General features: G+C 35.0%; 1 protein-coding gene across 1 annotated transcript in view; it reads right to left on the bottom strand.

Annotated features, from left to right (window-relative positions):
• Atg4b (Autophagy-related 4b) overlaps positions 1-10,773 on the bottom strand; it is a 60,009-nt gene extending 49,236 nt beyond the window's left edge. The window contains exons 1-2 of the mRNA XM_069837721.1: positions 10,440-10,773; positions 160-456 (exon numbers count right to left, since the gene is read on the bottom strand). Coding sequence (XP_069693822.1) covers positions 160-456; positions 10,440-10,596 — 454 coding nt within the window. The 5' untranslated portion in view covers positions 10,597-10,773. The remainder of the gene's footprint in view (positions 1-159; positions 457-10,439) is intronic.
• Between the last annotated feature and the right edge of the window lie 2,219 nt (positions 10,774-12,992).

Raw genomic sequence — 12,992 nt, 5'->3', positions numbered from 1 at the left:
AATACTGAATCTTAAAGTAACAGGTAACTCTTCATGAAATTCACAGGAAAGTAAAATAAATTCTTTTTTTTTTTTTAATTTTTGAAGTGTTAAGTTTCTTGTGCTGGTCAGTGCATATACTATATTTCCATATACATTTAGACAACAAACTTCACTTACCACGTCCTAAGAAGTGGCAAACCAGACCTTGGGCCAAGAGCATTTGTCCACTTCGAAGCATACATCCCCAGCCGCAATCAGTAGTAAAATTGGAGCCATTAAGTATTGGAAATTCCCGCCGGTATGTAAGCCATATACGACTGATAAAGTCTAGCTTGAAGCCTTCAATTCCTTCACTCTCAATTCCCCCCTCTGGATGAGGGGAAGAGTCTATTATCATCTTCCGATGATAGCACTTGCCCAAGAGCCATACTGGTGAGTCTTTCGAGAAATTTGTTTTAAGTTTCACTGTCCATCCTGCACAAAATAAAATATTTAATTAGCTCAAAGTGAAATATTATAATAATAATAATAATAATAATAATAATAATAATAATAGAAAAAATGTTTAGATCAAAAATATGTGTCGTGAGAGCAGTTATAATTTATAACAAAAAAAAATACAGACATTAATTCCAGGTTCAATTCACATTACGAAAACAATGGCTTTGAATCTAAAATCTTCATTTCAGTAAAGCGTTTTATTCCCAATAGTAAGCTGATCATAATTTATTTCAAACTGAAATGTCATGAACTCTGTCGCTTTATCAGAATTGCACAAGTCTACAACAATCATCTCAGAATGCCAATAACAGCTATTCGCACTCGTTATATGACTGCCAAAACAATGAGCAACATTCACAGATATAATTATGTTTGTGGAAGGCACCTGGTACATGTACATTGTAGAAGTGGTGCACCTGTAGCAAAATGGCTTAAAATATTAGCTTTCCATACTAGAAATTTGGATTCAAATTGGAGTATGTGGTAGAAGAAGATGGCATTGGTACAGGTTTTCTGTAAATACTCCCATTTTTCCTACCACATTTTCATAATTTCTTCATTCACTATCACTCAAGAAATCAAGTAAATAGACGATTGAACAGGTAACAGAGTAATAATTATATTAATGTGACGAGTCTACAGATTACGTAATAGGTGATATCCAAATATTGCCAATGCATAACTGATACTCATGGACTTGGAACATAGGACCTTGGAGCAAGTTGCACTCATACACACGTCTAATTCAAGTACACTTTAAATAAAAGTCATTATTCATTCCATTCTCGTACAAACTTCGCATTTCCGCCTGGATATGCTAATATTTCATTTATAAGAATATTTTTTTGTATTAATTTCTTTGATAGTGACCTTAATTTTTTTATTCTTTATGTTTTACTTTCATTTATTTCCATTTTATTTGTTTGTTTGGAATTGAAATACTTTCCAATACAGCTGCATACATCTTCTAACCTCTCCTCCATTCTTGGCACAGTAGCTTCTGAATTGACCATGATTATTGTTACCATCCTACAGCTTCTGATTTATTTCCACTTAAATCCTGAGACAATGTCAACATTATAATAGAAATAAAAGAAGAGTTCGATGATAATTTCATTTTATAATTGCACAGAAAAGTCATTAGAACATAAGAAATATTTTCTAGAAACATGGATATGCAACTGCCTCAAAATATTAGCATGTGCTCTTTCTAATCTTATGTAGAAACATTAGAAAATGTTAGCAGAAACAGTTTGTTGTGCTTGACTTCAACAGTGAAAACAGAAGAATTATTACAATATATAGTAGATCTCTGTTGACAGAAATTTTATTCCACTTTTACTACATCTAGATAAAAACTTGTACTATAATGTAAAATTAAAGCTTACAGAAATTAAGAAATATAATCCAACCATCTTCATTAATTGTCAAAAACCTCCTGCCAATAGTGAAAAGAACAAAATACTACCTATATTTCTCTCTTTGTAGACCTATTGACAGAATGAAACATTTCACTGTAATTTCCAACTAGTTTAAGAATTATGAATCTGGCAACATTGCCTCTTTCCATACACCAACTAACATCCAGGAAACCAGTATAGCGTTTTATTTAAATTTTTCCTCGTAATCTTTGATAGTAGAATTTATATACACTAGAAGCTACAAATGCCACTGAGTACAGAATACTGGAGTGAATGTCGTGTGTTGGGAGGGTTTCCAGTCCTGATTTACATTCTAATTATTTTTCATGATTTTATCTTTGGGCCTACTTATGAGCAAGGGTTTTGGCGAATCAGAACAAATGCCGAGTTATATGAATTATATAAAGATATTAACATTGTTGTTGATATAAAACTCAGAAGGTTAGAGTGGCTGGGATACATAACCACGATGGAGAACAATCACACACCCAAAGCTCTACATCTATGCATTGCCAGTAGGAAGAAGGAAACTCGGACGACCTAAATTGAGATGGCTGGATGATGTTCAGGCTGACCTAACAAAAGTTGGAATTAGAAGATGGAGAACACGAGCATTAGACAGGAGTGATTGGTCGGATGCTCTGGGGGAGGCTAAGGCTAAACTACAAGGGCCGTAATGCCAATGATGATGATGATCTTCCAACTGAGTGAAATGAAGGTGGTAGTGCCAGTGAAATGATTCCAGGTTTCAGAGCATTCACTCTTAATGGGTTTAGAGAAACCCCAGGGAAAAATTCAACCAGGTAACTTGTTCCAGGCAGGACAAGAATCTAATAATAGATTGATCTAATAATGAGTCAAACGGACTGCAGCATGCATCTTATAAACTGTGCATTAATGTGTGACAGTTAAGACCATTAACAAAATGTCAGTATTAATTGGTTTTGACACTATTACTGCCCTTATTCATCATTTACACATCAGAGTGCTGTTAACAAGATAAATGTTCCAGTCCATGTGACTCATTTACCTACTGTTGGATTTCAGAAACTTGTGAATCATGCCTAGAAATCCTCCCAACAGGTATAGAGAGTGGCACTCAGCTTTTAGTGCATAAAAATCTAATGCCTAATGACCAGAGCTAGGATTTATTTGTAATTACTAGAGCCTGGATGTTAGGCAAAATGCCTTTTTTTTTAACTGAGTATATGTATGAAAGACCTTGTAGAGATAAACGCCTTTTTACATTGTCAGTGTACATTTTCTATATTTTAATGCATTTAAAATAAACTGCACATAAATTATATAAAAAAACAAAAAAGGATTGTTGTACAAATTAAAAATATATATTCACCTCACACAAATAATTGCTCAGAATCTTATTCTCCAGCAATACATATGTTTCCAAGAAGTCGTAAACTTTTCTCCCCACTGATTCCATCTTTTATGTCACTTAACAAAGATGTTTGAACAGTATAACTCTCAGTGCTCAGGTCACTTCGGGGTTCACCAGCGAAAGAAAGGGAACGAGGGAAGTATTAAAAGTAAGTCTCCAGGTCCCGTTACTGTTGTCGCTTGTACGCACAAGTCACGCATACTTTGAAGTCTCTAATCCCTTCTCACACCCCTCTTTTTGAAACAATACACAGTCGGTTTTTCCCGATCTCTGAAAGAAAGTAGAGACAATCCTTCTGAAATAAGTTGTTTTAAGTTTGCTCCAATCACTTCAGTAGAAGTAGAAATATCTTTTTCCACCATGTAAAACGTTCTCTCTGACATGGGGCTCACTATGACAGTTGAAAGCTTAAAAAGGCATCTTGTTGTGACATGTAACCAAGGAAAGTGAGTACCATATGGGATAGTTTGTTAAGTATTTGTCTATTTTTTGTTTTTCCATGAATAATAAATAGGCTACCTATTTCACTGCCTATCTTTACTATTTTTAGTATCTATATGTCTGTCTATTTTAACCAAAATAAATGCCTAAACATCTGGGCTCTAGTAATTACATATTTCTTTAAATAAAGTAATATTACAAAGATAGCAATATTTTTTAAACTTATCTCTATCAATTAGTCTACGTTGTTTGTAATACAAATTCAGCAAATTTATTTCACATATTTTCCCATATTTATAGTTGTTGTTTATAATAATAATAATAATAATAATAATAATAATAATAATGATTTATTTTAGCTGGCAGAGTTAAGGCCGTAAGGCCTTCTCTTCCACTCAACCAGCAAACAGTGTATATACATATGCATGAACTTACAAAAAATTCAACAATTTGATTAAGTGAGAGTTACATGTATACAAGAGTTATATACGAATTAAACAACAAAATACTATGAACTATTAATTAGACACTGAAATAAACTGTGTAGCAGAATTAAGCTAAAATACATAGAATGTTAATATATTTAAAATAATATTAGATAATAGAAAGAGATTATTATGAGACAATTTTGAAAATACACTCCCACCAAGCAACAACAAGCCCGGTCAGTGAATATTCTGCTCTTGTCCCGTAACCTTGTGTATTTTCAAGATGCCAAAAGTAGAACATCCACTATTGTGCAATTAAAAAATTATGTTGTTGAGTTTAAAGATGAAGGTTTTACAACAGATGGAAGAGTGTTATTCTATAATACATGTCAAATCAGTGTCAATCCAATGAGAGATTTTTAATTAATCAGCACATCTCTACCACAAAGCACCAAATTAGCAAGGGAAAAAATAGCTGGATTCAAACTTTTGTGACACAAACAATTAGCATCAGTAATTTTCTGGCACGACCACAGCAAAGGAATAGAGACTGGATTAATCTTGCACAGGATAGGGGCTGATGGCGGGCTTATGTGAGGGCGCCAATGAACCTGCGGGTTCCTTAAAGCCATTTGTAAGTAAGTAAACGAGTTGAGTTCAACACTGATCTTTGTTGTGCCCTCATGGGATCAGATATACAGTCACCATACAGGCAAATGGTTAGTCTTCTAAATTGAGACAACTCATCCTATCTGTGGCTTACATATGGCACTAAGACAAGAAATGGAGCATGTACCTACATATTCCCAGTCATAAATGTCGGAATTTTCCAAATTAAAAACATTCACAAACCGGTGCCTTGGCTTCCGCATGTTGCCTTGGGTAGTTTTGGGCTAGGATAAAAGCTAATGCAACTTCAAATTATGCCAGGACATGCCAAAAAAGAATACGCCACACCAAGGTGACTTGAAATGTGGTCTATAATCATATCATATGGGGAAAGGAACTGGCCACCCTACCACATTATCTCCTGGTTTAGTTGCCTCGTGAGTGATGCCTTATTGGTGTCACTTGTGAGGTTCACACCTGTCTTCGGACAGTTGACTAAACAACAATCATACCTTGAAGGGCTAACATGACCTTAACCTCATACAGTAAAGCATCTCATTTAGGCACAGTGAAAACGTAAATGAAGTGCAGGTAATGTGTGAGGGGAGGAGGAATCATAAGATAAACATGAGGGTTGCACAAGGTTTTAGTTACAACATTTATGGCGGAGCATTAATTTAAATTATATTTTCCAAAAACACAGAAAACAAAATAACACAAACTGCATAACATCATATACACATTTTAACAAACAAGCAATTGTAACATTGAAATAATTCAATATAATAAATCAAATTTTGCTACTTATATGATGTTGCTTTCAAGAGCATTTTTTACGGTCATGAATTTCATTCTCTGTATGACTAACATAATATCACCTTCTTCTGTGGCTGAATTAACAAAACTACAATACTGTAATTATGTTTAGGAAATAGTGTTGTCACTTCAGACCAATATCCTGTAGTTTTGTTAATGCAGTCACAGAAGACAGTGATATTATGTTAGTCATACAGAGAATGAAATTCATGACTATAAAAATTCGTGCTTGAAAGCAAAATCATATAAGTAGCAAAATTTGATTTGTTAGACTGAATTATTTCAATGTTACAATTGCTTGTTTGTTAAAATGTGTATATGATAAAATTATGGAATTCGTGTTCTTTTGTTTTGAATGTTTTTGGAAAACATAATTTAAATTAATGCTCCACCATAAATGTTGTAACTAAAACCTTGTGCATCCCTAGTGTTTATCGTACGGCTCGTCCTCCCCCCCACACGTTACCTGCACTTTGTTTACGTTTTCACTGTGCCTAAATGAGATGCTCTACTGTATCTCAGAAGTAAATATATTTGCAATTCCAAAATAAGTTTGAGCAAGTCACTGTAGTGTCAAGGTCATGAAACTGTTGCGCTCTACCTCCAGGCTCCCCATGCACCTTCATTGCATCTAGAGATAAACCTTTATCTTTATTAGGCCTATAGAAAAAAAATGAACAAAATATTGTATTTTCTTCTCACAATTAAAAAAAAAAATGCGCGTTAAATGTGATGCACGGAACATCGCCATACATGCTTATCAAAATTATTGAGGTAGTTAATAAGTCAGCAATTGGCAATAAATATTTCATAAACAATTAAATTTATTTTGCTTTAACTGAATTATAAACCTTACAACCTCACTCAAATGGTTAATATTGCACTCGTAGAAAAGTAAATTTATGCAATAATTTTGTAGACTGGTAGGCTTACAGCATGGGAAAACTCTAGGCATAATTCGATTACAATATTAATTTAGGCTATAACAGTATCGTGAATTTCAATAATATAGGTTACAGTATACATTTTAATAACAAAGTAAAGAATGTAAATATTGTGTATATTGATCTTGTGTAGCTTACTGGCATTTGTCACATACTGGGTCATCCAATTATCGTCTGACCAGCTGCAGCAGAGATTGTGCCAGCCGATAAGATATCGCTTCCTGCTGGCCAGGCAATACATGAGTCCCTGGTTCAGCGATTACTTGTTATGCTAGAGTGCCTGCCTAATAGATTCTAATGCATTTAAAAAGTTATGTACTCATCCATGTCACACAAGGAGCCGCTGGAACTGTCTGCCTCCATGTTCAACATTTCTGGCATCTGCTTAGGAAATTATTCATCACCCTTCTTAGTTCTATTTGAGAAACTGAATTGATCTCTTGGTGGATGTTATCCTTCATTTCGTCTAAAGTACAGATAACTCTGGATATAGTGAACTCAGTTATAGTGAACTTTCGACTATAGTGAACCTAAATCATTGGTCCCGACCCGCATACATTAAAAAGTACATTAATATTTCCATTTATAGTGAACCCTCACTTCGGTTATAGTGAACCTTGTATCCTGATAAATTCTTATTTCAAGTCAGACCTTCTTGTATAAAATTGAAAGAATGTTTTGAGAACAACATTCTAAGTTTATTACTCATTTAGTCAAAGGTAGGATTAGTAATTCCTAGACAATGAGCTGTACTATAAATCCAGGCAACACATGACGATCTTGTCTCACTCCACCGTCAAAGGGTTGACATTTTGTTCCCAGGCACTCTACTCTACTGTTATTTCTAATCCTCCACCATCAAAGGGTTGCCTTTTGTTGTCAGAAACATTTCCATTATGATGAATAGCATCGAAACAACGAAAAATGAAATTGCCTTCTTTTATTAAAAGGGGACGGACATTATGTCCAGAGCATAAATGAAGGTAAAATTTCGATGGCTTTCAAACTCCATCAACCCTCTCCCAGTTTCCATTTAGTGACCCGGGAAATTCCAAGGCTGAATACGCAGTCACACCATAACGGCATTTGTCATTTCTACCTGACCAGTCTGTTCTAGTGCTCCAACAGTGAACGTACTATTTTCTTTGGAAGATAAGGCGAATATTATAAGTCACATTGAACGTGGTTTTTCGCAAGCGGATGTGGGTTGTAAATCAACTGTAACAGTATACAATGTAATCCATTCCACAAAAAAATGAAATATTTTATTTTCTTGTCCACAATTTCATTAATTTCTATCATTTAACGTTAGGGGAGAGACACTTCGGATATAGTGAACCTTGGATATATTGAACGCAACATGCAAGTCCGCAGAAGTTCACTATATCAGGAGTTGACTGTATGTGGATTCGTCTTGTACACTTCCCATTTCCCGAAATTTATTAACTAATTTATGAATCTATCATGACTTGGAACTCTATCACCTGGGAATTTCTCTTGAAATAATCTCCTGACAGCAAGAGTGGATTCTGTATGGACATACAAATCGTAAATAGGCATCTGATGTGAAATAGAATAATTAGGTCTATTATTTGCTATTTATTCTTAGCAGACTGAACACATGTAGTTACTTGCACTGCTCAAACAACACTAACTGTATCATGTGAGAGGTCAAAACCACTTCACCGTCCAGCTATAGACATTGCCTTATCAACTGAGGCAGTTCCTGCTGCAGATCTGGTCAGAAGATAATTGGGTAACCAAGTATAACTTTGGTTATTAACCGTAACAGATAATTCTGTAAAACCAAAAAATGAATCTTTACATACAAGTATAACTTATTAAGTGTAGCCTAAGTTTCGAAAATAGTTAATATTTATCGCACATTACACAAGTTTTTATGCATGACTTAGGAATTTTATTCTAATATATTTTAAGACATGGTTTTACAGAAATACTTTCTACCTTGAATGTATTTGTAAATTAAATTTTCACATTTCTCAATTGTAATATTCTCTAATAGACCTACTTTCTTCTTTATTACCAAGTTAATAGTAGGCCCTAAAGGAACTACATTTACACACCCTCAATGTGAAATACTGAATCATTTTATAATGAAACACAATGCTGTTGTAACATATTTATTACTTCCGATTTTCTTTCTTGTTTAAAACTTGACTCATTGATTAATTCTTCTGGGAGAAAATATGAGACAGTTACCTTGAATTCATGCACCAAATGCACAGTAATTTGCAGCTGTTCCTTTTTTTTTTTATGCTTGGTTATTTAACGACGGTGTATCAACTAGCAGGTTTTTGTCGAAAGCCAGATTATATTTGACAAGATGAAGCCGATGGTGTGTCATAAATTACTTGACATTTGTCATGATATTAAGGAAAAACTTCAGAAAAAATATAACCAGGTAATTAGCACCCAGTGGAATCCAACTTACACCCCAGGGCAGCTCCGGATCAGCAGGAAAACGCGCCTGCCACTGAGCTACGCCAATGAATCTCTGTTCCTGTACCAATTATTAAACGTAATGGAATTCTTTACAATAATTGCATTACGACGTTAAGGTACAAAAGTATTCATCTACTTTAGTAGAGTTATATGTACCACAAACAAAAGAAAAATTGAGTGCCGACACCAATTTCGCACTGAACTAAGACAGTAAATTTGCTGTGAAAGTGGGGGCCAGTGGAGAAGTGGGCTGCAGCCAGGTGGGATCGCTACGTCGAAGACACATTCGAAAGGGCACATTCATAGGCAATTGCGAGTATATACAAAGCATACCAAAAGCTTGAACTAAACTAATCTAACCTATCACTGATTTTACTTTATGAAAACTCGCTTTTTCTTCGTGACCAGTAAGGAAACGCAGGAAATGAGATGTATATGCTGCCCCTCCCTCCCTGCTATTCCTTTCACCTTGACGGTGCGATCCTGTCTGTCCGCACGTCTTCCGACCTGCTCTTTCGCAGCAACTTTCCACTCTTATTTTGGTGCGAAATTGGTGTTGGCACTCAGTTTTTTCTTTTGTGTACGGTACATATGACTCAACGGAAAAATTTTAGTATACGGATTCGTCACTGACAATTATATCTTGAAATACTAAAAAGAGCAGATTTGTCTGCGTTTGTCAAATGCGCATCATCATGCTTACCAAAAGGCACTTTTCAGTGCCAATAATTTATTTTGTGTGCACAAGGTTGAAATTTTGAAGTAAGAGGGAAAGGAAAGAATCCGTGTTCTGAAATTTACCCAATAATAATAATAATAATAATAATAATAATAATAATAATAATAGTACTGGGCCTGATATTCAATTGTGTCATTTTTGCGCGAACCACTTGTCGCTAATCTAGTTCATCAGACTAGACTACCTAATCTCATCGCCGACAATAGGGACATTTCTCACTACCTCCTCATTAAACCTTACCTAACCTTGTCACTGACAACGGGGCTGTCACGAAATAATCAAATTTTTCCCGGTGAGAGGCACTCAGCTAACATTGAGATTTAACTCGGCTTAACTAGCGCTGAGGTATTTTCCTTCGTACTCCGCTTATACACTTTGCATATACGAATCTGTGACAGGTTAGGTTTGGTTAGTGTAGACTTTTGTTACACATTGCATATACCTACGATCAACCGCATCTCCGCTCTTCACTTCCAAAATCACCGGAACTATCTCAGCGCTAGTTTCACAATTTTACATTTAACAAGCCTAAAAATGAGAGACCTAATACACAGATGACTTCTTACACCATGATTTTATGTTTGAAAAACATACATATCATGTTCCATGCAGCAGGTCAGCTAATTTTTGTTAAATGTATCTATGGACTGTCGCAGTCAGAACCTGCAAGTGATGTTTACCGATAGTACATAAACTTACCATATTTCATGTTACACCACATTGACATTAATTTTGTTTTCACTTTCCCTTCTCCTTCCACGCCTTCATTATCTTCTTCCACATCATTTGAATGAGCACTATGATCAGCTGTTTCTCGCCGCCCTCTAATAAAGTTATATTTTGCTTCAGCACTCATTATTTTGCCATGTATTCCATTATGATTAAACCAAGTACAGTAATCTCATCCCGCTGCGAGTTTCCCAAATAAAGAGAGCAAATAAATATATTACTCTCACGCACACTTAGACGTAACACATAGCCACAACATCAATTCCAGGTGAAACCAACGTAACGACTAACGTTTTCTACGGTGTCAACGGGAGCGCTATCTCCAGTGATGCCAACGGATGAATATAGATAGTCTCCAAACAGCAATTCTAAAGTAGTTAGGTTTCTTAATATCAATAGAAAAAGTTTTATTTTTGTCGCTTGTGGGTGCTGAAAGTTCGCTATATCTCTATTTCAGCTATAGAAAAGTTAAAAGAAATTGTCACCGAAAAAAAGTTAAAAGTCGCCAGATTTAAGCGCCAAAGTAGCTATATTGGCTAGACTACCTGTCCAGAAAAGCGTTCATAGTTGCCAACATGGTGAAGCAATATTCTACTACTAGCGCTGGGAAATTATGCTGGACTGATTTGCGTACAAGTTAAAATAAGCTTATCTCATATGAAACCCTTCTTCATGGATGAATATATAATAGGATGCGAAACTTACTGAGTTTCCCGTAACATATACTAGAGGCGCTGTTGTAGAAATTGATCTTTCTGTCACCTGTTGGGAGGAGGGGCGTTATCAGGGGGGTTTAACTCAAATGATAGATGTTGGATGCTCATAGATGTTCCATAGTTTGCCGCATGTGGTCAGGACAGCGCTGGCTGTATTTCGATCACAGAGTTTGTAAAACTAGCAGTACAAAACTCTTTGGTTTCGAAAGTTCTTTGGTTATAAGTTTTGCCAATATGACAGTTTTAAACAGATATTATTAATATCCATTATTTACAGAATGTGTCAGTTTTATAATATTTGGATTATTATTACTATTACTATATAGTTATTTTGCATTTTCATTTGAGGACAAAGTAGCCATATTAGTGTACTGTGTATGACCTATTAACCTCATTTGTTCAGTTGATCAATTGTTGGATGTTGGCATTCCTATTCTGTTTAAATCTTGTATAAATTATAGTGATGGGCGAAGTTGTTCTTTTCCCGGAACAGTTCCGACGGTTCCGGTTCCGAAAAAATACTATGTTCCAAATAACAGTTCCGAAATAACAGTCACCAGTGGTGATGAGTCGGAGTCGTTGAGTCGTTCAAACGAACGGTACAGTACCCTCCCTCTTCACAATAGACAAATAACACCATGCAGCTCACACTGGAGCACTCATAGGCATGACATAGTACACATTCTTATCTATAGATGGCACTGCAATGCACATTCGAATCGATTTTGGAAAATTGCTGTGCATGCGGACAGAACTCAAAAGCTTAATGTTAGTAATTACACAGCTGTTGACTACAAGGACAGAATACAACACTTTGTTTTCGTACATAAAGTTATAAAGACATGGTAGCCAACTAAAAAAAAATAACACAACATTTAAAACATATGGTATGTAATTTCTGTTCTCTCTATTACATAATAAAAAAAACAAATCATTAATTTTTATTTTTACTTTTCTTAATGCACAGTTATAATAATAATAATAATAATAATAATAATAATAATAAATATTACAATTTCATAAATAAAAAAGATATATATTGGCAATACTGAAACCTGGAAACCCCGCAGTGGGTTAGTAAAATGTTGGAATCGCATCTTTACCAAAGTGTAATTTAAACTTCGCATTAAACCTCGCTCTCCAAATCATTACTTATATGGGTAGTTTCCAACAAATAATGCTACAACATTTTTGTCGTTCTTTGATAACAGAGAAGATAGCACAAAAACTTGTGCTTGTCAGACTTAACCTCAACAAACGACATACAGACATTGTAACTAAACCACTCATTACCATTTACGACTTTAACCTTTGTATAGAATCAGCTGATCAATGAATTAATAATAGTATGCGTACTTTATGACTTTGTAGAATGTTTATAAAACAGAATTAGTCAACTAATGGTGAAATAAACCATAAAGCGGGAATCAATATTACAGATTATTGAATACTTACTAGAGTTGGGTCGATTCGTGAACGAATCGTTCATTCGAACGACTAATAATAAAGAATCGTAAGAATCGATTCGTGGTATCAACGAATCGTCGTTCAAAAGAATCGTAACGAATCGTCGTTCAAACGAATCGTAACGAATCGTCATTCAAAAGAATATGAAGGAATCGGCATGGTATCGTAACCCACGATTCTATTCGTTGTTTGATGTAACCTGTCAACGGACATTTCCGAACCGTGTCGAATGCTCCCGAGCGAGAGTGAAATCAAAATATGTACTGCATTTGTTAAGTATGGAAAATAATGAACACAAACCTGAAATTTGCATAGTTAAATAGAGATGTAATGCAAAAAA

Source organism: Periplaneta americana, chromosome 10 (assembly GCF_040183065.1).
Source record: "Periplaneta americana isolate PAMFEO1 chromosome 10, P.americana_PAMFEO1_priV1, whole genome shotgun sequence".
In the NCBI taxonomy this organism is placed as follows: Eukaryota; Metazoa; Arthropoda; class Insecta; order Blattodea; family Blattidae; genus Periplaneta; species Periplaneta americana.
This window is presented reverse-complemented; position numbering and strand designations above follow the sequence as displayed.